Source organism: Sminthopsis crassicaudata, chromosome 3, assembly GCF_048593235.1.
Source record: "Sminthopsis crassicaudata isolate SCR6 chromosome 3, ASM4859323v1, whole genome shotgun sequence".
NCBI lineage: Eukaryota > Metazoa > Chordata > Mammalia > Dasyuromorphia > Dasyuridae > Sminthopsis > Sminthopsis crassicaudata.
This window is the reverse complement of record NC_133619.1, coordinates 210,167,279-210,193,373: the sequence shown is the minus strand read 5'-3', so window position 1 is coordinate 210,193,373 and position 26,095 is coordinate 210,167,279. Positions and strand designations below refer to the sequence as shown.

Below are 26,095 nucleotides of genomic sequence, written 5' to 3'. Positions count from 1 at the left end.
AAATCTGATATAGGTTATGCACCTATAATTATGTTAAACATATTTGCATATTAGTCATGTTGTGAAAGAAGAGTCAGGCAAAAGGAAAAACATAATGGAAAAGTGAAAATAGTTTGCTGTGGCGTGCATTCAGAATTCATAGTTCCTTCTCAGCATGTGTATGCCATTTTGGAATTATCTTGCATCATTGTATTGCTAAAATGTTAATCTTTGATCATTATTGCTCCTGGTTCTGCTCAGTTTACTTAGCATCATTTCATATTAATGTTGTACAGTTTTCCCCACATCCCCTCTAACATTTGTCATGGTTTATTTTCTTTTATTTTTCTGAAATGCCTCATTTATCTTTTCTTATGCAGAAATTGCATTTGACTACATTAATACACAACAGCTTGGTCAATATCTCTCAGTTCATTGGCATTCCTTTAATTTCCAAATATTTGCCACCACAAAACAGAAGTGCCATAAATAATGTGTCTATGTGGGCCTTTTTTCCTTTTTTTTTTTTTTTTTTTTTTACTTTGAGACATGTTAGGTACTTATAACTTACAAGGTACTTATATACTGAGTTCATTCCTTTAAAGGAGTTCAAACCTTTAAAGGAGTTTACACCTTTAAAGGAGCTCACTCATTGGTTCACACATCAGATTTCCCACCTTTAAGAGAGCATACTTTTAAGGAGCTCCCACAAGCCCAGGGAGTACCCACAAGTCCATTCACTGGGAGGATATAAAAGCCCACTCTCTGGGAGTCTGGGGTCAGTCAAGGGGAGAATTTCAGGGAAGCTGGAGGAGATTCAGAGAGCCAGGATTCAGTGGATTTGCAAGACCAGCAGATTCACAAGTCTAAAGGAAAAGCCTGCTCATGGACTTCCAGGAGATTCACAACTAAGATTGACTTCTGGGAAACCCACAATCCCACACTCTTGGAGGCTGAGTCTGATTCATTCTCACTTCTACTTTCATGCTGGCTAGAGGCTTTGGATTCATAGGGAGCTAGAGACAGAAGCTGGCTGCCTCCAGAAGCTCCCTAAAAAAATGTGTCCCCAAGAGAACAATTCATGACTTAGAGAAACATAACATCACATTTGGTGCCCAATGTGGGGTGAGGACTTTTGCTTATCTCGACTTTAAGTGATTCTGAGCCTTTCAGGGAGCTAAACTTTACAGGGATATTACCCTTTAAACATCAGTGTAGAGCTCAACTTTAAAAAATGAGCAAGAAACAAAAGATAAAGAGTCATTCATTTCCATATGGCAAGTTCTAATTTTAAGGAATTTTTTCCTCAGTTTGCTCAGTTTGCTTTTGCATTTCCATTTTGTCAATTCTGCTTTTATTTATTTATTAATTTATTTATTAAAGCTTTTTATTTATAAAATATATGCACGGGTAATTTTCCAACATTGACCCTTGCATAACTTTTGTTCCAAATTTTCCCCTCCTTTCCCCCCATCCCCTCTTCTAGCTGGCAGGTAGTCCAATACATGTTAAATATGTTGAAATGCATGTTAGAATTGATATATGTATATATATTTATACAATTATTTTGTTGCACAAGAAAAAGCAGATCAAGAAGGAAGAAAAAGAAAAACTGAGAAAGAAAACAAAATGGAAGCAAATATACTACATATAGTATTTTTTCCTTGTTCCAATAGGTCCGAAATTTTGCCACAATATTTCTTGGGGGTTTAGTTTTGGGCTCTCTTTCAGGAGGTGTTTGGTGAATTCTTTCAATGGTCATTTTACCTTCTGATTCTATGATATCCGGACAGTTCTCTTTAATGATTTCCTGAAAGATAGTGTTGAGGCTCTTTTTTTCATCATGCTTTTCTGGAAGCCCAATTGTCTTTCTTAGATCTACTTTCCAGATCGGTTGTTTTCCCAATTAGATATTTTACATTTTTTTATATTTTTAATTTTTTTTTGGCTTTGCGTGACTGATTCTTGTTGTCTGATTGAATCATTCATTTGTCATTTGTTCTCTTCTGAATTTTAGTGAATTATTTTCTTCAGTTACTTTTCTTACTTCTTTTTATATTTGTCCAATTAAAATTTTAAATTAGTGCTTTTGTTATAGAGATTTTTTTTTCCATTTCACAAATTCTGTTTTTTAAGGAGTTATTTTCTTTTTTCCATTTCACAAATTCTGTTTTTCTGGGAGTTGCTTTTTTTTTCCATTTTATCAAATCTATCTTTCAAGGAGTTATATGCCTTTTCCAAACTCTCTCGCAAATTTTTCATTTCCTTTCCCCATTTTTCTTCGAGCTTTCTTTTAAGATTCTTTTTTAATTTTTTTCTAGGAGAGCCTTGTGTGATGGGGACTAGGTTACATCACTTTTGGGGGCTTCATCTAGAAACAGTCTGCCTTTATTCTTTTCAGGGTTTGAAATCTGTTCTCTTTAACCATAGAAGCTCTGTATTGTCAGAGTCCTCTTTACTTTTTTACTCATAAAAAAGAAAAAAAAAAAGTTAATGTCTCTTAAATGACCTTAGGGAGGGGTTTTCCAAGCTGCTGGGCTGCACTGGGTCAGTGCTGATTCAGTCCCAGTGCTGGATAAGCATGGCCAGGTCCCATGAGATTCTGGTATTTCAGGATTCACTATTGATCTTTTGTGTTTGTGTTGGATGTTTTATAACTTCTTTGCTGATCTACTGGCTTGCAACCAGGGCAGAGAGGCCAACACTGCTGTAGGTTCCTGTAGATTCCTCCCTGTAGATTCTCTGCCATGCAGTCTGTACTAGCCTGTTGGAGTCCACCTGCAGAGTTTGCACCGCTGCAAGACACTGGGCTCTCTGCACTGTCATTTGCTGGCTGCCTCCCTCCTGATTCCAATTGAAACAGTCCTTTTCTGGCGATCTTCAAAATTATCTTCTACTGCTAATTTGTTGTACTCTCAATATTTGTGGGTTCTGCCAGTTCAGAGCTAATTCAGAGGTTGGATTTCATAATTAATGTGAGGGTTGTAGAGAAGGACAAAAAGAAACGCGTGTCATCTCCACCGTCTTGGCTCTCCCCCCAGAAGTCTTTCAATTTTGCTTTTAAAGAATTTTTTCTTCAGTCAGTTTTTGTACTTTCTTTTTTAGGCTGTGGAGTCCTTATTCATAATTCTCTCATATTAAACTCATTTCTTTTCCTAAGCTTGCTTCTATCTTTCTTACATAATCATTAAAATCCTTTTTGAGTTCTTCCTAGAGGACTTTTTGAATTTGAGACCAATTCCTACTTCCCCATTAAGGCTTGACACATACACATTTTGATTTTGTTGTCCTTTTCTGAGTTTGTGTTTTGATCTATCTTATTGTGAGTGTAGCTTTCTGTGGTCAGGGTTCTTTTTTGCACTTCTTTTATTGCATCATGATTTGAAAAAGATACGTTTATTATTTCTGTCTCTTTGCATTTGATTTAGAAGTTTTTTATGCCATATTATATGGTCAATTTTGGTAGAGATTTCATGTACTATAGAGGAAAACGTATATTCTTTTCTGTCTCCATTCAATTTTCTCCAGAGATCTATCACAACTAACTTTTAAAAAATCCTATTTACATTTTTAACTTCTTTCTGATTTATTTTGTGGTTTGATTTATCTAGTTCTGATAGAGCATTGTTGAGAGCCACCACTAATATAGTTTTGCTGTCTATTTCTTCTTGGAGTTTTCTTAACTTCTCCTCTAGGAACGTGTATGCTATACTACTTGGTGCATATATGTTTAGTACTGGTATTTCTTCATTATCTATGGCACCCTTTGGCAAAATGTAGTTTTCTTCCTTATCTATTTTAATTAGATCTAATTTTTGTTTTTGCTTTATGTGAGATCCTCAGCTACCCCTTCAGCTGAAGCATAGTACATTCAGCTCCACCCTTTTATTTTTATTCTGTATATCTTGCTCTGCTTTAAATGTGTTTCTAGTAAACAATATATTGTAGGATTCTGACTTTTAATTCAGTTGCTTTCCCCTTCCATTTTATGGAAGAATTCATTCTATACACATTCACAGATAAAATTACTCTCTATTTCTCACCATCTTATTTTCCCCAAGTTATATATTTCTTTTCCCCCTTTTCCCTCCTCACCACAGTTTTTCTTATGACCACCAACATTCTCAAATATCTACCCTCTTTTTTTACAGCCACACCTCCTTTCTTATCTCCTTCCTCTTCTATTTTTGGGTCTTCCTACTATTTCTCTTCCTTTTCTCTTTCTCCTCCTATTTCTCTATAGGATGAGACAAGTTTCTATACTAAAATAAATGTCTTATGTTGTCTCTTTGAGTCAGATCCAATGAGATTAAAGTTCACATAATGCTCATCCCTCGCCCGCCCTTCTTTTCCTTAACTATAATAGGCATTTTTTGCCTCTTTATATGATGTAATTTACCCCATTTCATCTCCCCTTGCTTCTTCTTTCCCTTTTCCATCTATATATTCTTTTATATATCATTACAATAAAGACAAATTAGACATATAGCCTCTAAATATACCCCTAATAAATATAAAGTTCTCAAGAGTTAAATATGTCATCTTCCCATGTAACGATGTTGTAAATAAAAAGCTATAATAAAAAATAATAAAAAAATATTATTTTTTTTATTATAGCTTTTTATTTAAACATATATGCATGAGTAATTTTTCAGCATTGACCCTTGCAAAGCTTTCTGTTCCAACTTCTGATACAACAAAGATCAGGAGGTGATCTTTGGATTCTTTCAATGATTATTTTACCCTCCAGTTCTAGGACATTAGGGCAGTTTTCCTTGATGATTACTTGAAAGATGTTTTCTAAGGTGTTTTTTGTTGTTGTTGTTGTTGTTTTTGTTTTTGTTTTTTAATCGTGGTTTTCAAAAAGTCCAATAATCCTTAGATTTTTTCTCTCATGTATCTATTGTCCAGGTCAATTGTTTTTCCAAGGAGGTATTTTCTTCTTTTTTTAAATTTTTTGGTTTTGTTTCTCTGATTCTTGATGTCCCATTGAATCATTTGATTCCATGTGTTCAATTCCAAATTTTAGTGAATTCTTTTCTTCAGTTAGCTTTTTTATCTTCTTTTGCATTTGGTCAATTGAACTTTTATATGAGTTGTTTTGTTCATTAACTTCTTTTTCTGTTTCAGAAATTCTGTTTTTCAAGAAGTTGTTTTCTTTTTCCATTTTGCCAAAACTACTCTTTAAAAAGTGTTTTTCTTCAGACAATTTCAGTTTCCTTTTCCAGAGCTCTCATTTCCTTTTCTCATTTTCTTCTAACTCTCTTTTAAGATTCTTTTTGAATTCTTCCAAGAAAATCTTATGAAGTCTAGACCAATTTATATCACTCTTTGAGGTTCATCTGGAGATGTTTTGCCATTAGTGTCCCCAGGGTTTGAGATCTGTTCCCTGTCTCCATAAAAGCTATCTATGTTAGAGCTTATTTTGCTTTTATGCTCATTTTAAAGGATAAGTTTTACTCTTAGAGCAAAGGGGAGATTGTTCCAAGCTTCCTTTCCAAGGGGCAGTAGCTTCACACTGCCCTGGGGCTGATGCTGTGGGTTTCATTCCCATGCTAGGTGGGCATGGCCAAGTTCCACATTATATTGGGGTACAAGAGCTCACTTTTTGTCATTTGCACTTGTGATGGAGGTCTCACAGTTAATCTGCTCATCCATTGGTTTTTGAACCAGGATAGAGTTGCAAACACAGTTGTATTTTGGCTATGAGCTTCCCACTAGATTTCCCCCAGCACATGGATGCCTTTCTGCCCTGGGTCTCTTGCACTGTACTATGCCTGTTCTGGCCTGCAACTCCCTCTGCTCCCCCTATTACTTGATTGAGACAGCTTTTCCTGAAGTTCTTCCAAAATATCTTCTGCTACACATTTGTTACACTCTAAATATTTGTGGGTTCTGTCACTTGAAAACCCCTTCAGAAGCTTGATCTGAGGGAAATCATGAAGTCATGAAGAGCTCAAATAAAAACTTGTCTACTCTCCACCATCTTGGCTCTGCCTGTGCTTTTCTGATCATATATGTGGATAATGTTTTTATGCTATTTTGCATAGAAATTATTCTATAACATAACTGCCATATAACAAGACTTTATTAGATACATTCTGTGTTTAATGTATTTTGTGAGGCATTAAAATAAATGAAAACTAATTCTTGCCCTCAAAGCGCTCATACCATATCCATAGATAAATAAGCACAAGATAATTTTAGAGAGGAAAAAGCACTAATAACTTGGGAGGCTTCTTACAAGAGATGATCCTGGGGCATGGAGCTTAAAAGGAAGCTAAGATTTTTAAAGGTGGAGTCAGAGAAAAAGAGTGTGTATTCACAGCATTCAAGACAAGTCTGTATAAAGTTAGAGACAGGAGATGAAATAGTTTGAATGAATGCCTATGTCTATAGAGGCATAAGCAATGTTGATGAGGAATTGTCTGAAATAAGTCTGATAAGTCAGGTCAGAATTAGACACAAAATGTTTTTATATGTTAATTTAGAGTTTTATCCTGGAAATAGTAGGGAATCATTTAGGAAGATTATTTGGGCAGCTGTAAATAGGTAGAATTAGAGAAGGAAAGTTTAGAAAGAGCAAAACTAACTTGGTGATCATTTGAATCTCTTTATTACTGTTTCAGCCATCCAAAATATTGAGCATTGTTGCATGATTAGCAAACATCTAAGTGTTTGGTGGTCTGCTAAAATAATTTCTGAGCTTTTTTTATCATTTTCTCATGGCAAATTTTTATAGGAAATAGAGACATTTGATACAGATAACTTTCCCTTTTTTATTTTGAGTTTCTTATTAACTGTTAGTAACTTGCTGCTGTGATTACATTTTTTATCTTTATCCTTTCTTTTAATTTGCTATTGATTTTGAGCTGTCTTCTAACAAGTCAGTCTTGCTGAAATTCACTTCCACAATGCTAACTTGTCATCCTGTCTGTTAAGGGAGTTTCTGATTTTTTCTTGTGATAATTTTTTAGTGCTCATCTTCTAAAACTACATTGTCTTTGAAGTGTTCATGATTTACAGAAGCATGAGCCTTTTGTGCAGGTCAAAAAATATTTGGTCTTTTCATATTTTAACCCTAAAGCAAATTTCCCAACACACTTTCTCCCCTACTATCCTCTTCTGTTAATTTGTTCTGGATTTTTTAAGATGTTAATGTAGTTTTCAGGATCTTATTTAGAACTTTGTAGAATTTATCTATTCCCTCATTCTTTGCAACATATGTTCACAAATGAACTGAGTTATCTTCATGACATTTTTTTTTTGCTAATACTTACCATGAACACAGACATAATGGCCAGATGTCTGATGCTTTGTTGTTAATTTCCATTGGGTATATAATGATACAAACTCTGCCAACTCTTTTAATTATCTGTGCAAGAAAAAGACTGTGTGCACCATCCTCCCATTCCTTGTTTCTTCTAGTTTTATTCATACTGAAAATTTATTGATGTGGTTAATTTTCTTTAGTAAAGTGTTGACTCATTAACCACTGAGTAAGACTCTCACATTTAGGTATCTAAAAATGGTGTGATTCATGCCATCTCCCAATTTCTTATGGCATTGACATCTAGTGGGAAGCCTGCTTTTGGTAAACCATTCTATATTGTCTATCTATCTCTCAGGTTGTATACAAATTCATTTACTATGACCATACTTTCTAATATAGTAGAACACCAGAGATTGTGTACTAGGACTGCAATCTTTTTGAGGCATGGACAGTTTAATTTTTGTTTTTTAATATCTCATCTTGAATGGATCTTAACAAACACATGGAAGACAAACACAACAGCTACTTCTACAATGTGATAAAGCATTGGAAATACACTTTTTGTAGAAGCAGTCCATTGTAGTTTAATTCAAGGATTCACTAAAAAGCATCTAACTTCTTCACATGTAATGTTTGGACTAGCTTTCTGGAGAAGCTTCAGATGGGCCTTAGTCTCAGTAGGATAAACACCATGAGAATGGTCAGGAATAGAGTCTAGAGTCTTTATTGTCTCCTTCACAGTCTGTCTCCTTTACTCCTGTCTCAGTCTGACCCAATCTTGATCTTATTGGAGGAGTACATGAGGCAGGACAGCCACCAGGAGAATGGTCAAAAATGGAATGTTTAATTTCAGTCTTTAAAGCTCTTAAATACCCTCTTACAATGATATCATTACATCATACAGATTGTGTATGAACTACAGAACCATTACATCACCATGCTAAGTACTAAGTATATGTATACTAGAGAACCATCTCATCAATTCCACTGAGTTAACACCTTGTTGTAAGTATCCTTATTTCAAGTATACTTCTCCAGAGTTCCCACCCTCTACATCTCCTGCTTTCTTTTCTTTTAGAACACTGGTTACACTATCCCTGACTTCTCAGGAAAGGAGGTGAAAATACTAAAAAAAAAAAAAAAAAAAAAAAAAAAAAAAAAAAAAAAAAAAAGGTGATCATGCCCTCCCTAATTTCTCAGGGAGGTGAGAACACCAAACCAGATACTGTTAGCAGGTTTCCTTTGGGCTAAAGGGTTTTACTTGAAACAGGTATACATAAATCCATCAACATAGGAGGTATTGCACAAGCACATAGTAATATAACACAGCTAGTAGTGATATAACAAACAATATTAATCATCATGAAGAATTATATATGTCCATAAGTCTTGAAAGAGGGTATATAAATAACAATCACACATAACTTCCTTCAACAGCCAAGAGATAGTCCAAAACCAATCTATTGTTCATTACTTCACATGTCAGGGAATCCAATGATTCCTGCAGATTTTAAAGTCCTGAAGCAGTCTCATTGACAATTTTTGACTTTCAGTGTCATGCTTTTTCAGTGGCACTTAGTCAGAGATGGAACAACAACCTCCTGTTTCTTGGATCTTTTCCCTTGTTTCAAAGGTCTTCTCCACTTCTCTCCAATGGACAAGGTGAATACGGCTCATTGGCACCTATCTGATTCCTTCTCCATCTGAAGAGATACAAGCAAACCCTCTCCCCCAAGCAGTTAACCTATCAGGTCCTTTCCATTCACCACTTTCTCGATCTCACCACATCACTTGGCAATTACCTCAAGGTAATGAAGGTGCTCGCACTGGACACTGCCCTTCTGGTGGGTTACAAAACCTGTCTGCCAGAGCTAGTGCATCTTTATCAAAAATCAAGAAGTTAAGTGTACAAAGAGCTAAATTTAGAAGTTCTCTAGGGTTACCTGTAGCCACTCCTTTCTTTTGTTTTTGGAGGAGTAGCTTGATGTCTCTGTTTCTCCTCTCTACTATTGCCTGTTAGAATTAAGAATTAAAAAGTATGCCAGTGGTGTGTAAAATCTGATATTGTGCACAAAAGTGTGCAAAATGTTTAGAAGTATATGCAGGTCCATTATCAGTTTTTATTGCTTGTGGCACACCCGTAATTTCAAAAGCTTGTATGAGAAATTAATTGACTACTTGGGCAGTCACTTTTGCTGCTGATACTGCAAAAGTAAATCCTGAAAAGGTGTCTACTACAAGATGGATAAAAGACAGATGATCAAAAGACTTACAATGGGCCACATTCATTTGCCAAATTTCATTGGGTCTCAAACCATGAGGGTTCTTCCCTGGAGGGAGTGTAGGAGTGTGGAAAGGAAGGCAAGCTGTACAAGTTTTTGCTGTACTCCTAGCTTCCTCTTTTGTTATCCCAAATTGGAAATGTAAACTTAAGCAGCCTGATGACATTCAGAATAAGATCCTTTAGCTTCTTGAAATAAAGGCGTATTGGCTAACATGGTTAGAAGGCAATCTGCCTTTGAATTTCCATAAAAAAAAATAGGACCTGGAAGTCCACTATGAGAGTAGATGTGCAAGATCCTACCTAGATGCTTTCTCACTTGCTCTTGAAGTTCCTTAAAGAGATGATATATACTAGAAGTTACAAATTTTATTTGGGCTATAGCAATCTTTGTACCACATTTACTAAATAGGCTGAATCAAATATTATATTTACAAAGAGTTAGCATGATTGCATACAATTCATTCTGCTGAGTGGACTGAAAAGGAGTTTTGACTATTCTCTTTATAGTTAAGTCATGAGAGTACACAGCACAAATGTTATGTTTGGATGCATCTGTAAAGATGGTTAGTTCTTTAAGAGGAACCTTAGAAATCTTTTCTTTGAAACTCTGTTCCCAATTATGCAATAGCTGAGTTATCTTTAATGGAGACCTGTGTGTAAAATTTGGAGTTATGGCCAATAAAATTTGCCACTTTGGGGGGTTTTTACAGCATACATTAATTTGTGTATTGGTATAAAAGGTGTATATCTTGTCAGGTTTTATCCTAGATCATTGTTTTACTTGCTTAATAACGAGTAAGATTTTAGCCATAAACACTGGGTAAGAAGTAAGGCTTTGGTTTGGTTGTGCTAGGAGGTTCACCTACTCAATCACATTGTGTACTTGATGAAGGACTGTTGTGGGTGTCTCTTTGGTAGCAAAAACTGTTATTTCCAAGAGTTTTTGAGTAACTCTTTCAACCACATTGGATAAAGCCACTTCAGCTTCTCTCAAGGACTTTGGAGCTTCTTTTGTAAGCTGATGTGCTGAATTTAAAGCAGTATCTTCCCTTAAAATGTTATATAATGTTTGTAATTGATAGGTAGTTAAGCCTAACACTGGACCAATCCACTGGATCTCTCCTGTCAATTTCTGAAAGTCATTTAAGGTATTCAACTTTTCTGTTCCTAAAGAAAGTTTTTTGTATTGTAAGCACCTTAGGATATACTTCATATCTTAAATATTTAAAAGAAGTGTGTTTTTGAATTTTTTTCTGGAGCTATATGCAATTTGTAGTTCCTTATTAGTGTTTCTATGATCTTTTGTAGACATGCTTCTAACATTTGCTGCTCAGGTGCATACCCCAAGATATCATCCATGTAATGTAACAACATAACTTTTGGAAATGCTTTTCTTACTGGAGTAAGAGTACCAACCACATATATTTGACACATAATAAAGGCTATTTTTCATTCCCTGTGGCAAAATTGTCCATTCATAACTTTTATAAGGCTCAGCAAAATTAACTGACATGTACTGAAAAAGCAAATCTTTTCATATCCCCCTTATCCAGAGAGATAGAATAGAAACAAACCTTAATATCTATAACACAAAAAGCCCATTCTCTAGGCAACTGAATAGGAGATGGTAGTCCAGGCCGAAGAGTTCCCATTGTTTCTATCTGTTCATTTACTTTTCTTAAATCTGTTCATTTACTTTTCTTAAATCGGTCAACATCCTCCATTTTCCAGATTTCTTTTTTACAACAAATACAGGGGAACAGTGTCCTTGGCCAAGTTGCTCCTGTACTATATCTAATTAAGCCTGAATTTTATCACTTGTTAAGAGCCACTGTTCTACCCCACATAGGGTATATATCACTTTCCTATTGAATGGGAATAGGTGAGTGTGCAGGCAGGCCTTCAACAGCAGCCCTTCCTAAAAAGCTGAAGTACTCATTTATAATCCTTTTATGTCTCTTCCCCATAGATTTATGGGGATTTTTTTTTTCAACTACAAAAGGAGTAAAAACACCTGTTTCACCTGCAAGTATCCAGATAAAAGGAGTAGCACTAATTTCAGCTGCTATTGATCCTCCTATGCCAGACATATAGGTGTCTGCCTTAATCTTTGGCCTATGACTGGTTCAATTGTCACTGTACCTGTGCCTACCAACCTTTTCAATGGTATGCCATTTACATAGATAGTGAGCATGGGACAGTCAGCTATAATGCTGAAGTCCAGAATATTCCTAGATTCTGTTGCTGGGAGTAAAAATCAGGGTAAATATCACCAGATTGCCTATCAGGAGTATATATCAGTAAACCTGATGCTATTACTTCTTGTTAGGATTACTAGGTGAGAACTCAGGTTGTCTGGACAGTGACAAGGTGAGAATTCAGGTTGTCTGGACAATTACAAGGTGAGAACTCAGGTTGACTTGATAGAAGGAGCAAGCTCATTGGCTGAAGTGGTTCTTCCCAGAAGCCCTTGCATTATCCCCCGCCCATTCTCTGAGAGGATAAAAGAGGACACCACTCCAGGAAGAGGAGAAGACTCTGCACTACATCTGGCTTGACGCAGCTCTCTGCAGGAAGGGAAGTCAGCTCTCTGCAGGAAGGGAAGTCACTTCTCTGGACAAGAGTTAACAGCAACTACCTGGAGACAACGGTTCACTACAGGAAGAAGAATCTGTCTGAGAGATTTGAGTAGACACAGCAGATCTCTTCCCAGAGAGCAATCTGGCAGCTTCTGGAGACGACAGCTCGCTACAATTGGCGTCCACACGTGGGGCAAGGACTTTTGCTTATCCTGACAAGAGGAGCTAGTCCAGACCTTCGCAATTTGGTGCCCGAACAGGGACAGACACGGTCCTGATTCCAGTGGAAAAGCCTCCCATCCAGATCTCAGTCTCTCTGACCCAGAACCGTGAGTAACGAGGAAACTTTGTTAAAGATTAAGTGAGCGTGCTAATAGATAAATAAGGAACTTAACTTGTTAAGGGCTAAACCAGGAATCTCTTATAGCTGAAATGGGGCAGATGTTAGCTATATTCAATCCCTGGACCTCAGCCGACTCAACCTCAGCCCCAGACGCAACCTCAGCTCCATTCAGGAGTGGTACTATAGAGAGTATAATCAAGATAATTGAGGAGCAGAGTTTACTTGTAACCTGGGTACAGATTGCTAAACTCTTGGCTGCATTAAGACGCACATCCCCTTGGTTCTTAGAGGAAGAAAAGATAGATGTAGATAAATGGAAGCTAGTGGGATTTGAAATGAAATAATTTCATGCAAAAAATGGGCCTTGTTCAATTTCTGCAGAAGTATTTTATATCTACAACATAGCTCAATTAGCCTTAAACTATCAAGCAAGTTGTAGGAGAAGGAAAAGTTTTAAAAATCAACAGAGGAGGAAGTGTGAGGAAAAAAGGAAAGATCAAGATCTTGCCCTAGAGCAAGAGGATTTAAATGAGGAATTATGGTATGATTCTCTTGAAGAAGCTTCAACCCTGCCTAGAGAACAGATTATTGACAGGCCCACATCAACTCCACCTTCAGAGGTGGAGGAAGAAGGAGGGGAAGAGGCAGAAACACAAACAGAATTGCCTGTGAAGCAGCATAAGCCTATGACAAGATTAGAAAAATCATTGGTTAAAGCTAAGAAAGAAGGACAGGATATAAGTGATTTTATACATGCATATCCTGTGATTGAAAATATTGATTCTGTAGGTCATAAAAGGAGAAGATATGCACCTTTAGATTTGAATAAAATTAAGGATTTGAAAAAAGGTTGTACCCTTTATGGGGCTACATCAGCTTATGTTAAAATGTTACTAGATGGTTTGTCTTATGAAGTCCTAACCCCGAATGATTGGAAATCCATAGCAAGGACATGCCTGCAACCTGGAGAAAATTTGCTATGGCTTGCGGAATTTCATGAATTACGTAAAATTCAAGTCAGATGCAATTTGGAAATAGGAGTTAACACACAATTCACTTTTGAGCACTTAGCTGGTGAAGGTCAGTATGGAGAGAATTCAGAACAGATTAATTATACCATGACAATATATGAACAAATTGCTAAGGCTGCAATAAAAGCTTGGGGTGTCCTCCCTGGACAGAAAGATCGCGGAGAGGCTTTCACTAAAATACAGCAAGGTCCCAATGAACCTTTTGCAGATTTTGTGGGACGTTTGCAAACTGCTGTCAAAAGAACTATTGGAGAAAATGCAGCTACAGAAATAATGACCAGACATCTGGCTAAGGAAAATGCCAATGAGATTTGCAAAAGAATTATATGGGGATTAGACAAAGATGCTCCTTTAGAGGAGATCATAAGATGCTGTGCTACAGTGGGAACAAATGCTTTTTACACCCGGACAATGATGAATGTGGAAAGGCAGGGTCCCTCCTGGCAAGGGACTTCTAGAGAAACTCGGCGATGTTTTCAATGTGGAAAAATTGGACATCTAAGAGCTCAGTGTAGGTATGGAGATACAGTGAGAAGACAGGGTGAGAGAAGACCTAAAGCCCCATGTCCAAAATGCAACAGAGGACTCCATTGGGCATCAGAGTATAGAATGATTCAGGGAAATGGGATGAGGGGCCCAGGTCCAGGGCCCCAGGCAAAAAAGACTTGGGGCATGATGGCAGCTGATGTTACACCCAAAGAACCTTTAGAAGGCCAGGACTCTGATTTAATCAACCAGCAGAAAAGCAATCACATGGCAGAAAGGGATTACCCAATCAGTCAGCCAAAAGGCAATCAGATTGCAAAAATGGATTTCACTTGGGGAGAATACAGGCCTTTTAAACCAACAGGGCTGTGTCCAGTGCAAACAATTCCAATGTAATTGCCAGATGATGAGAAGAGATTTAAAAAGTGGTAAATAGAAGGAAATTAGATAGGTTGGCTGGCTGGGAGAGAGGGTTTGCTTGTATTTCTTCAACAGGAGAAGAAATCAGATGGGTGCCAACAAGTCATATTCGCTTTGTCCATCAGAGAGAGACAGAAAAAGAGAAAGACCTCAAAATAAAGGAGAAGATCTAAGAAACATCTTACACCGAAAGAACATGGCTAATAAAAAGACTGTTAAAGAACTTTAAAACCAGCAGGAATCATTGGACTTCCTCACACAAGATGAGACTAATGGACAATGGACTTATGGACATTTATAAATTTTCAATTTATGATTATTTTATCATGTTATTTGTTATATACTTCTAGCATGTATTATGTTACTATGTGCTTATGTAATCTATGTAATTATGTGTAATGCCTCCCATATTGATGGATTTATGTTTCAAGGTCATGACTATCCTATGTTCTAAATCAAAAGAAAGGGGGAGATGTTAGGATTACTAGGTGAGAACTCAGGTTGTCTGGACAGTGATAAGGTGAGAATTCAGGTTGTCTGGACAATTACAAGGTGAGAACTCAGGTTGACTTGATAGAAGGAGCAAGCTCATTGGCTGAAGTGGTTCTTCCCAGAAGCCCTTGCATTATCCCATGCCCATTCTCTGGGAGGATAAAAGAGGACACCACTCCAGGAAGAGGAGAAGACTCTGCACTACATCTGGCTTGACGCAGCTCTCTGCAGGAAGGGAAGTCACTTCTCTGGACAAGAGTTAACAGCAACTACCTGGAGACAACGGTTCACTACAGGAAGAAGAATCTGTCTGAGAGATTTGAGTAGACACAGCAGATCTCTTCCCAGAGAGCGATCCAGTAGCTTCTGGAGACGACAGCTCGCTACAACTTCTACTGGTTGATAAGTCACACATTGTCTACCTGTATTAGTGACTGGGATATTAGTTGCACATTCTCCAGTTTACCAAATCAGTGTATGGATAGATACTGTTTTGTTTTCTAAGTACTTTCAGGAGGTGAAATGGTCAACCCTACTGTGCCTGGACAGGGGCATATTTCACTTCTTCAGAGAATTTCTCAGTATTCCTAGCTGCATCCCCAATTGTAATCCCTTTCTTCCATCAGGTTGCTTCTCGGCTGATTGATCATGTCAGAGTACTGAACTTCTAAAGACTCTTTGACTGTAAGATTGGCTGCCATCATGCTCCAAGTGTTTTTTGCCTGGGGCCCTGCCTCTTCTTTCCCTGAGTCAATCTACATTCTGATGCCCAATGGAAGCCTCCGTTGCATTTTGGACATAGGGTTTTGGGTCTTGTTCTTCCATCTTGTCTTCTATGCCAACATTGAACCCTACTTTACCACACTGAAAGTATTGATGATTCTCTCTGGAAGTCCTTTGCCAAAAGGGACCCTCTTCCCATGTTCAGATCTTGAAAAGTCTGCATCATAGCCTGGGTATAAAAGATATTTGTGCCCACTATGGCACATCATCTTATGATTTTATCTAAAGGAGTATCCTTGGTTAGTCCTAGTACAATTCTTCTACAAACCTCATTAGCATTTTCTTTAGTAAGTTATCTTATAATTCCTGTTCCTGCATTTTCACCAATAGTTTGTATGACAGCTGTTTGCCTACATCCCACGAAATCAGCAATGGGTTCATTTGGACCTTGCTCTATTTTCATGAAGGCTTCTCCTTGCCTTCCTGGGAGGGGGCCCCATCCTTTGATAGCAGCAGCGGCAATTTGTTCATATGCTGCTATAGGATAATTAATCTGTGCTAAAGTGTCTGCATAAAGACCTAGACCTGCTATATTAACTCCAGGTTGCCTTTTTCATTGATTTTGTATTCTATATATGTTCTAAAAGAAACAATCAGCAGGATGATTTCAGAGAGGCCTGGAGAGACTTATCATGAATTAATGTTAAGTGAAATGAACAGAACCAGGAGATCATTGTATGAAGCAACAGCAAAAATATATAATGATCAATTCTGATGGATGTGGCTCTTCTCAATAATGAAATGATTTAGGCTAGTTCCACTGATGATCTTGTGCTGATGAGAGCCATCTACCTGCAGAGATAGGACTGTGGGAATTGAACATTTTCATTTCTTTTGTTATTATTTGCTTGAATTTTATTTTTTCTCATTTTTTTCTTTTTGATCTGATTCTTGTGCAGTAAGATAGTTGTACAAATATCTATGCTTATATTGGATTTACATATATTTTACCATGTTAACCATATATTGGATAATTTGCCATCTAATGAAGGGGGTGGAATGAAGGGGGGCAGAATTGGAACACAAGGGTCAGTGTTGAAAAGTTATCCTTGCATATGTTTTGAAAACAAAAAGCTTCAATTAAATATATTCTTGGCTTTTTTTTTTTAATTAGGCCTTTATTTTGGTAATAGTGTGATCCATTTTGGTTTTGTTTCACATAAATTTCATCTGCTTGCCACAAATGATTGTATGTATGTATATATACAAATTCAAATCACAGACTTTCTCTAAAGAATATATATATATATATATATATATATGTGTGTGTACATATATATATTATAATTTAACCATTTCATCTTAGAAAATTATTATTCCATTTATGACAGATCATCACTTTATACCAATTCTTCCATTCATGAATGCCAGATGCAAAAATAAAAATACTTGTCTGCTGGAATACAGTTCCAGTGAACTGAATATCCATAAGTCAGGTGGAAAAATTTGTCTTACAGTTTTTCTTTTATTAATCTGAGAGCCACCATTTATATCCTCTTTAATATAATGTTGCATTAACACTAGCTATTTCCCGGTGGCACTATGTACATTTCAGGGTTAATATATAGAACATACATCAGATCCACCTTAACTAGCAATAAAAATGTATTTTTCATACAGAGTCGTAAATAACGGTAGCTTTTACTAACAAGGTATTTGTTAAAACAGAGTTGCAAATAGCAGTAACTATCAATAACAAGGTATTTGTCAAAACAGAATTGTAAATAGCATAGTTGTACTACCTTGTTCCTGTCACATTCATTCTCCATCAAGAGAATCCTAAATTTATCTGTAGCATGTCTTTCATTGATTGTTAAGGGATAAGCCAATGCTTTGAATTGTTTACCCTTGCTGAGAGCAGCTCTCAAGTAATATCTGACCTGGACTCTTCCTGTACATGGACTTATTCAATACTGGCTCTCCATACTTTTCAATTTTACAAGCAAAGAACATGCAATATGTATACTTAATATATTGATGAACTACTAGTACCTTTTATAAGTTGTATCATTTAAACTTCATATTCCCTAATATGATTTCTGTCAGCAGAGTAAAATATCATTTAATCATTTAATATAAATATTATATGATTCCAAAGTCATTATCTTAATATTTATTTAGGATGTATAATTGTTGCTTATAGGTCAGCACATAAAGAAATAAAGCAAACAGTAATTAATAAAAACAAAAGACAGCTATCTGAAGAGAGCCAGAGACATCAGATATTATCTAGGACCTTAGAGAAACTATTGTAAATGAGTTATATTTTAAACTATAAAATCCCTTTATTCTAGAAAGTAAAACATGAAATGCTATGTAATTTTCATTTTCTTTAAAAAAAAATCTACAGTGGGCTTCATAGAAAGTCAGTTGAGTAAAAGACTATTTCTGCTTTGCTTGTATACTTTTAAAAAGGAACACAGATTTCAAAATGTTTCTTTGTATTTACAGATTTTTTCCTCCTTTTACTTGTTTTCCTGCCTAGGACATGTTAGATGGCATGATAAATGCTTATAAATCGATCTTGGAATGCCTGAAGAGAAAAAAGTATTAGAGTAAATTTTAATTTGTTTTTGGATTATTGGTAATTATGCATTAAATAATGTTGCATTTATTCATGCATTTAATTAAATTAAATTATCATGCATTAAAAATCGCTCATTCTGGAATCAAAAGGAGAACTTAATATCAGATATAGAGTCAGGATTTTATCCCAGTGGTTAAAACTTTTGTATTGTTTTGGTACAATTAGCTAAGAAAATATATTAAGTTTATCACCACCCTCTTGCCCTTCAAACATAGGGTAAGTGTAGTAAATCTTAATTAATCATGTCTTGTTTTCTCTCCTTTTTATATAGATATCTGTGGAAACTGTATACCATCACTTAGACATACTATACTACACAATCGTCACCGTGATTCTGAAGATTGTATCTTCTAATTCTCCTATGATGTTCTAAAAACAATAAGTTTAGGTGGAATACTATATTTTTTCAGTTTCATGAATATATCACAGAAATAATTCAATTATTTTTCAGATAAAAAATAGTACAATATTGTATATTTTAAGTTAAATATGACACATGATTTTATATCTATTATTATACAGATTACACAATTCAGTTATATATTTCACTGGAATACATGAATAATTCCATAGTTAAATCATTTTAAACCTAAAACACATTTTAAAAAATAAGTAGAGTTTTTTTAATAATTTATTTGTGAGGCAGAAACATACTGTTATCTGATAGAAAACAATTTTTTAAGATTTTGAAAATTGACATTTTAATTGACATTGGACACTGATGTTGACATTATAGATGATAGCATCATATTTTAAGGATCATTTCATTTGCTCTATTGAATTGAAATTGATAGAGAACTGTGTACCTCAAGCACTGATGATGAACTTGAAGCATATGAATTTATTTCAACAGACATTTTGTATGCCATACTTAGTAAGGCATACCTTCTATTTCAATAACATTTGTATAGCAGGCTAAGTCTGAAAAATAGTCCAAATGCAACATAATCCAATTATGGATTCAATTACATAGCTTGAAGATTTTAGTAGCTAAGCTTATATATTTATGTATGTATATTTTTAGTGCACACAAACATGTTGTCTTTAAATGAATTTGTATTTTACTTTGTTTAAATATAGTTTTACGATGTATATAAATTCCTTATCTAAGCTTTTGTTCCCAATTTTATTTCATTTTAATTTTTTTATTATGCAACCCAAATACAAATGACTTATCTATTTATTTCTAGGAATCCTGTAGAAAATGATAAAAAAAAAAAAAAAAAAAAAAAAAAAACAAGCAAAAACTCTAGTATATAAAATTAAGTAAAACTGACAAACACTGAATTAATAGATTTTAATATTTCTCATAATTCGTTCTTCTAACTAATAAGATATTTTTAAAGGCATTTTGTAAATGTAATTGGATTTTGTAAATATAAATACTATATTTTTTGTCCTATAATTGAATTTGTATTTCATAAACCATGATATTTATACACAATAAAGCAATAAAAATGTGGTGTTTCTGTTTTTTTCTCTTTAGTTTGAAAACTTTAATACACTTAATTATAGGATTTAAATGAGTACACTTTGTTTGATATTTGTGTTGTTTTAAAAATCCCTCAAGCAGGATGCAGAAAGATATATAAAGATATGCAGAAAGAAGTAAATGATTGTAATGGGTGTGGGTGTGGGTGTGGGTATGGGTGGGTGTGGGTGGATGGGTGGGTGGTTGTGGGTGTGGGTGTAAAATTTGGATTTAGGCTCTGTGGATAAAGTGCTGAGCTTGAAGTCAGAAAGACACATTTTCCCTGAGTTCAAATCAGACCTCATATACTTAATAGTTATGTAATCACTGGATAAATCACTTAATATTTTTTGCCTCAGTTCCTCATTTGTAAAATGAGCTTGAAAAGGAATTGCAAACTACTCTATTATCTTTACCAAGACCACCCCAACGGGGTCATAAAGAGTCAGATACGATTGAAATAATTAAACACCAACATGGTTAAAACTATATTTGTTTATTTATAATAGATAGATAGATAGATAGATATTGTTAGGTTCTTACTAAGTGCTAATGAGATAATGTGATATTAGGTTCTTACTAAGTGCTAAGTCGGTACTTGACAATTCTCTATTTCTGGCCTTTACTGGGAGTTTTACTTGTGAATTCCTGGGGAGGAGCTTGCATGCTTAGGAGGAGCAAGTTCATTGGTTGAAGTAATTTTTCCCAGAAGCCCTTGAGTTATCCCACGCCCATTCTCTGGGAGAATAAAAGAGGGCAGCACTCGAGAGATAGAATCTTGTTTGGACCAGACTTGAGGTGGATCTCTGGAGGAAGAAGTCTCTCCTCTAGACCAGAGAGTAATCGGCAGTTTCTGGAGACAACAGCACATTACAATATACATATATATATGTGTGTGTGTGTGTGTGTGTGTGTGTGTGTGTGTGTGTGTGTGTGTACATATATTTACATGTAAACCCTAGAAAATAATTATTTTTTTAATGTTGACTGGAAAGAATGAATTCACTTACAAATCTGAAATGAGGTTTTAGCCAGTTATACAGTAGACATCCAAATAAGAGCATATTACATTCTTTACTTGAAATGATGCTATTTACCTAACAACAATTTTCCCAGCACCCATTGTGCTCCATGTTCCATACCATTCAATTTGTTTCAAACTAAAGAAAAATAATTCTACTCAGTGGGAAAAGTTTCATGATATTGCTAAAAAGAAGAGAATTAACTTTAATACTTGTGGAAAAGAAATATTGAAGCAGTTACATTATGTTGAACTTATATTGACAGAGACCTTTTAAACTGAAAAAAAATTTAACATAACATTGAATATTTCAAATACCCAATAAAACTGATTGACTTTTTTCTTTTCTGTGTTGTTACTTATTTAAAAATTTTTATTTTTCTCCAATTAGATATAAACTATTTTGGAAATTTATTTAAAAAGTTTTTGAGTTCCAAATTTTCTCCCTCCCTCTGTCCCCATCATTGAAAAGTGAGAAAGTTTGATATAGCTTATACATGTGCAGTTGCACAAAACATTTCCATATTTTGACTTTATTTTCTATAAAAACCTCCAGTGAAACTAACTCTTACTCTCAACTTTTGTTGTTTTTAGGCCTCATTAAGAATCATGATATATTTCAGATTGTTAGTGTAAAATTTGAGTGTGCTGATGTTTGTTTTTTTCCATGATTGAAAACATAGAGGAAATATTTCTCCTTTTAATCCCCTGCCCAACAAAAAAAGATGAAATGTCTCAAGGTTCCTACTAAAGCACAGAATCATGAAAATGTAATAGATAGCAATAAGTTCAAATTTTATATGTTATAATTCTTTACAAGTAATATTTTCACTATAGGACTCTTATATAAATCAATGAAATAGGTACCCATTTCTAAATGCCTTATTTTTCTGTGTTGTAAAATAAATCATTTATGACATATTTTAAAATACCACATTGAAGTAGCTAGACCTGAAAGATAATATAATATTTCTATGAAATACACAAATTTCCTTTCCATTCTAGTAGCAAATTTTGAAAATTCTAAAATATCTCTATTAAGACAGGAGCATCTGGAGAAGGGCAGTAGTCTTTGTAATTCCACCATCAGCACAAGGCCTTTGTACAAAGTATTAAATCAATGATTATTTATTCATTTACTCAGTGTGTCCAGTTGGCTTAGCCTCTAGTCTTTAATGGGTTATATTTTCTGCTGCAATTTACTCCCCTCGGGTATGTAGTTGCTGATTGGTGACATTCCATTGCACATGAGTGGGTGAGGACTGGAAAAGATGACTTCTGGTTTAGGCACTTTGAGTTAGGTTTCAAATAGGTTTCTTACAAATAGTCAGAGGTCAAAGTGTGGCAGGCTCCTCAAAATCTGGGCTGTGTCTCAATCCTGGTTGGTACATTATGGTACTAATTGTGGCTGACACTATGGTCAGTCAGGTACCAGAGCTCCTAATCAGTGTCCCTCCTGATGAAAATATTCAGAGAAAAAGTAAAGGAGGAAATCCATGGACCAACACTTGTTTTGTATTGTCTCTAAGATAACTATCTGTTCCATTCGAGCTAAATCCAAGAGTGTACTAAATTCTACCTAACTGGTTGATATGATAGATAAGGCCACTCTATGGGAACTGACAACATGGAACTCATCAAGAACTGATATTGAAGCACTTTTCTCTCCTTTTTGCTGGACATCTGGGGTCAGTGGTGTGGAGCTGGTCAGAGGACTGTGCCTCCACCTGAATAAGAGAATCTATTTAGTCTGTAGGGCTGGGCGCCTTGTATAACCTCCTTTGGAATCCAAAAGGAAAAGGGTCTTTTCCCCCATCTCGATTTGCAAATGTGGTTTCCACCATGACTCTATTTCTGTTGATAGCCCTTCCTTTACTGAGCAGAGGTGAGCACAGAGCTCGGGATATGGAGATAAGAAGATTCTACCTGTGACCTTCCACAAACTATTTATGCCTTTCGTTGCCTCCATTTTTTCATTTTTACATTGGAATAGTAATATCATCTACTTCACAGAGTTATTGCAATTAGATATGTAAATCACTCTGTAAATTATAAAACCCTGTATTAATGCTTGGCATTTATTATTTTTATCCTTGTATCTCCCTGAAATTGGCATATTTTCAACAGTAGTAGTTGAGGCAGTGTTTTAAGGGTAATTACATCATCTCATCCATTATATCAACTTCCCACTGGATTTATTTTTTTTTATTATTTTTAAATTTTGTTTCTGAGGCTGGGGTTGTGACTTGCCCAGGGTCACACAGCTAGGAAGTGTTAAGTGTCTGAGACCAGATTTGAACTCGGGTCCTCCTGAATTCAAGGCTGGTGCTCTATCCACTGTGCCACCTAGCTGCCTCCTTCCTACTGGATTTAACCTGAGTTTCTAAAGGAACTTTAATGAGGATTTTCCTTATTTTTTTTTCAATTTTCTTTCCTATTGGCTTCTTTGGAGGATGGTATTTTAGTGGTGAGTGAATTCTTAAGAAATATAATACAAATTCACAGTGATATTAGTGTCTAGCACAACTACTGTTAACTAACCTGTGTGAACATGGTTAAGTCAGTTAAGTTACTTCCTGAGACTTCAGTTTCTTCAACAAAAATTAGATAAGAGTTGGCCAAATGATCTCTAATAATCTCTCTAGCTTTAAATCTTAAGGTCACTTATTATCTCTGAGCCCAGTGAAGTGGGCAGGGCAGATATTAAGACTTCACTTGTTACAAATAAAACAGTCTCAGAAATTACATTGCATGTTAATTGTATGTCTTACAGTAGTGTCAAAGAGTCATGAATAGAATCAGAATCTCAATCTATTGCCCCTAGTACTACAAAATGTCATGTTCTCTTCTCTAAATTGTAATCGTTCTCTGTGAGCTTGTTTCTTGGGGAGCTTCTGGAAGCAGCCTTGGCTTCAGTTCAGTTTCAATAATCACTTCAAATGCAGTCAGGAGTTAAAGTACAAATCCTTTATTGTGTCCTTCAAAATCCTGAATCTTTTCCTGGGCCCCATTAGCTTTCTTAGAGGCTTAGCGCTCTCCTTGGTTCCCCATGAGCTCTTGACCAAATGTCTCCAACCAGCACAAAGGTGGAAGTTGCAATGACTCTTGATTTCTCCTTCCAGAGAGTGGGCTTGTGAATCTCCTGGAAGTCCATGAGTGGGCTTGTCCTTTTATATGCTCTTTTAAAGGTGTGAAAGGTCTGAACTCTGAACTAGAGAACTGTTAAGTACCATGCTAAGTTAAACAACCGACTCAGCACCTTGTAAGAATCCTAACATATCCCCCTTTCTTTTGATTTAGAACAAAAGGTGGTCATGACCTCCCTGACTTCTCAAGGAGGTGAAAACATCAAAGGAAATGGGAAATCAAATCAGATTAGCGGGTTTCTGAAGGGGCTCACTTCAAACAGGTATACATAAATCCATCAATATGGGAGGTATTACATATAATTACATAAATTACATAAGCACATAGTAACATAACACACGAGGAGTTGTATATATACATAAGTCCTAGAAATAGTCCAAAAGGAGTCCATTGTCCATTAGTTCATGTGCCAGGAATACAATAATTCCTGCGAGTTTTGAAGTCCTGCAATAGTCTCATCTTGTGTTAGGGAATCCATCCTAACAACAAAAGGTCATTTCAATTTTGTTAACCACTTGGTACTATGGAGCATTTTAATTCTGTGCTTTTGAAGCTTAATATATTGCAATTCTATTTTCAAAAATTGCTAGCAGTTTAAATTATTATTTGTTGGAAAAATTCACAGTATTTTGGGCCTATGCTTAAAAAATTTGAAATACCTGTAGTCTACATTATTATTATTTTTTTTTTTGTTTCACTATCATAGCTTGAAGTAGAATCAGAAAGGAAACTTAGGAAACAAATTTGCAAAGTCATGTTGGATCACTTTGAAAAGCAGGAAATCAAAGATGTTGGAGATTCATGGATTTCAAAAAAGTATAAAAATCATGTTAATATACCATGAAGTTGCACTTGATAAAGTGTCAGAGAATTGTAATTTGGAATTGTAGGTACTTAACAGATTCTACTAAAATGATTTTAGGGGGAGAAGAGCCCAGGTATTCTACTTTATCTTAAATGGGACTAGGAAGATGGAACTAAGTCAAATTTCAGAAAAATTAGGGAGATCTTACTGAGTAACTTACTTTGAAGTGAGTTTTGAGTCATATATTTTTAATTATATGTTTTTATTGACAATGATCTCCTGGTCTTACTCATTTCACTCAGCATCAGTTCATGTAAGTCTCTCCAGGCCTTTCTGAGAGCAAAATAAATCTTACAGAATTTTCTAAAATCAATACTTACTGGAAAAATATTTACATATATGTATATGTAAATACACATCTCTCTCTCTCTCTTTCTCCATATATATATATATATATATTTTTGAATGCCTTGACTTTTGAATAACTATTATTATTGTTATTGTATACCTCCACTTTTTAATTTTGTTTTCTAGGTTTGCAAATAAACAAGATAAAGAAGGAAATTTATCAGTAAGTATGTGTATTTCAATAACTGTCTCTGGAAACACTATTCAAAGAGCAACAATGTCTCAGTTACCTGCCCATACTTCATTCTGTCTTTGCCAATAATTTTATGAATAACTTTATTTTTATGAAAAATTCAAGTCTTTATAAATAAAAGTCATTACAAAGAGACTGTCAGGCACTGCAATTTGAGAAGTCATATATAATCTAACTATATAACTCTCAATGTCAATAAATGTTGTAAATTTATCAATTAGATTAGCTTTTACAAAATATCAATATTGGAACTTTTAAAAAGAAATTTTATTTTTTGTTTGTTTTTTAATTTTTTACTACTGTAGAATTTGTAAGCATGCCATATAAAGTATGCCATATATTACTCTGCATTTCATCTAGTCTGGAAAAAATTATCATTGCAGAGCACTTAGCAATCTATGTTGGTCAAAAACTTTCCTTCTTTCTGGGTTGCTATATCAATGTTCTATTTCATAGTTCTAATTAAATAAAAATGTGGAATAGACACTATCAGTAGTGTTATGGGCCAGAACTTGAGACCAGGTAATGTGCTTAGTTCACACCTTTAAAAGGAGTTATACGTTTAGACTTCTGAAAGGAGTTTACACCTTTAAAGGAGTTAACACCTTCAAAAGAGCTTGCTCCAAGCCCATGGAGTACCCACAAGCCCATTCTCTGGGAGGATATAAAGAGCCAACATTGAGTCTGGAAGGGGTCAGTCTGGATTGGGTCAAGGAGAAGACTTCCCATGGATTTGCAAGTCCAGCAGATTCACAAGTCTAAAGGAAAAGTCTGCTCATGAACTTCCAGGAGA

At 35.3% G+C, this 26,095-nt stretch overlaps 1 protein-coding gene across 1 annotated transcript in view; it reads left to right on the top strand.

The window, feature by feature from the left end:
- LOC141560984 (uncharacterized) overlaps window positions 1–19,494 on the top strand; it is a 103,769-nt gene extending 84,275 nt beyond the window's left edge. Inside the window, exon 8 of the mRNA XM_074299855.1 lies at window positions 18,529–19,494. Coding sequence (XP_074155956.1) covers window positions 18,529–18,611 — 83 coding nt within the window. The 3' untranslated portion in view covers window positions 18,612–19,494. The remainder of the gene's footprint in view (window positions 1–18,528) is intronic.
- Window positions 19,495–26,095: the final 6,601 nt, after the last annotated feature.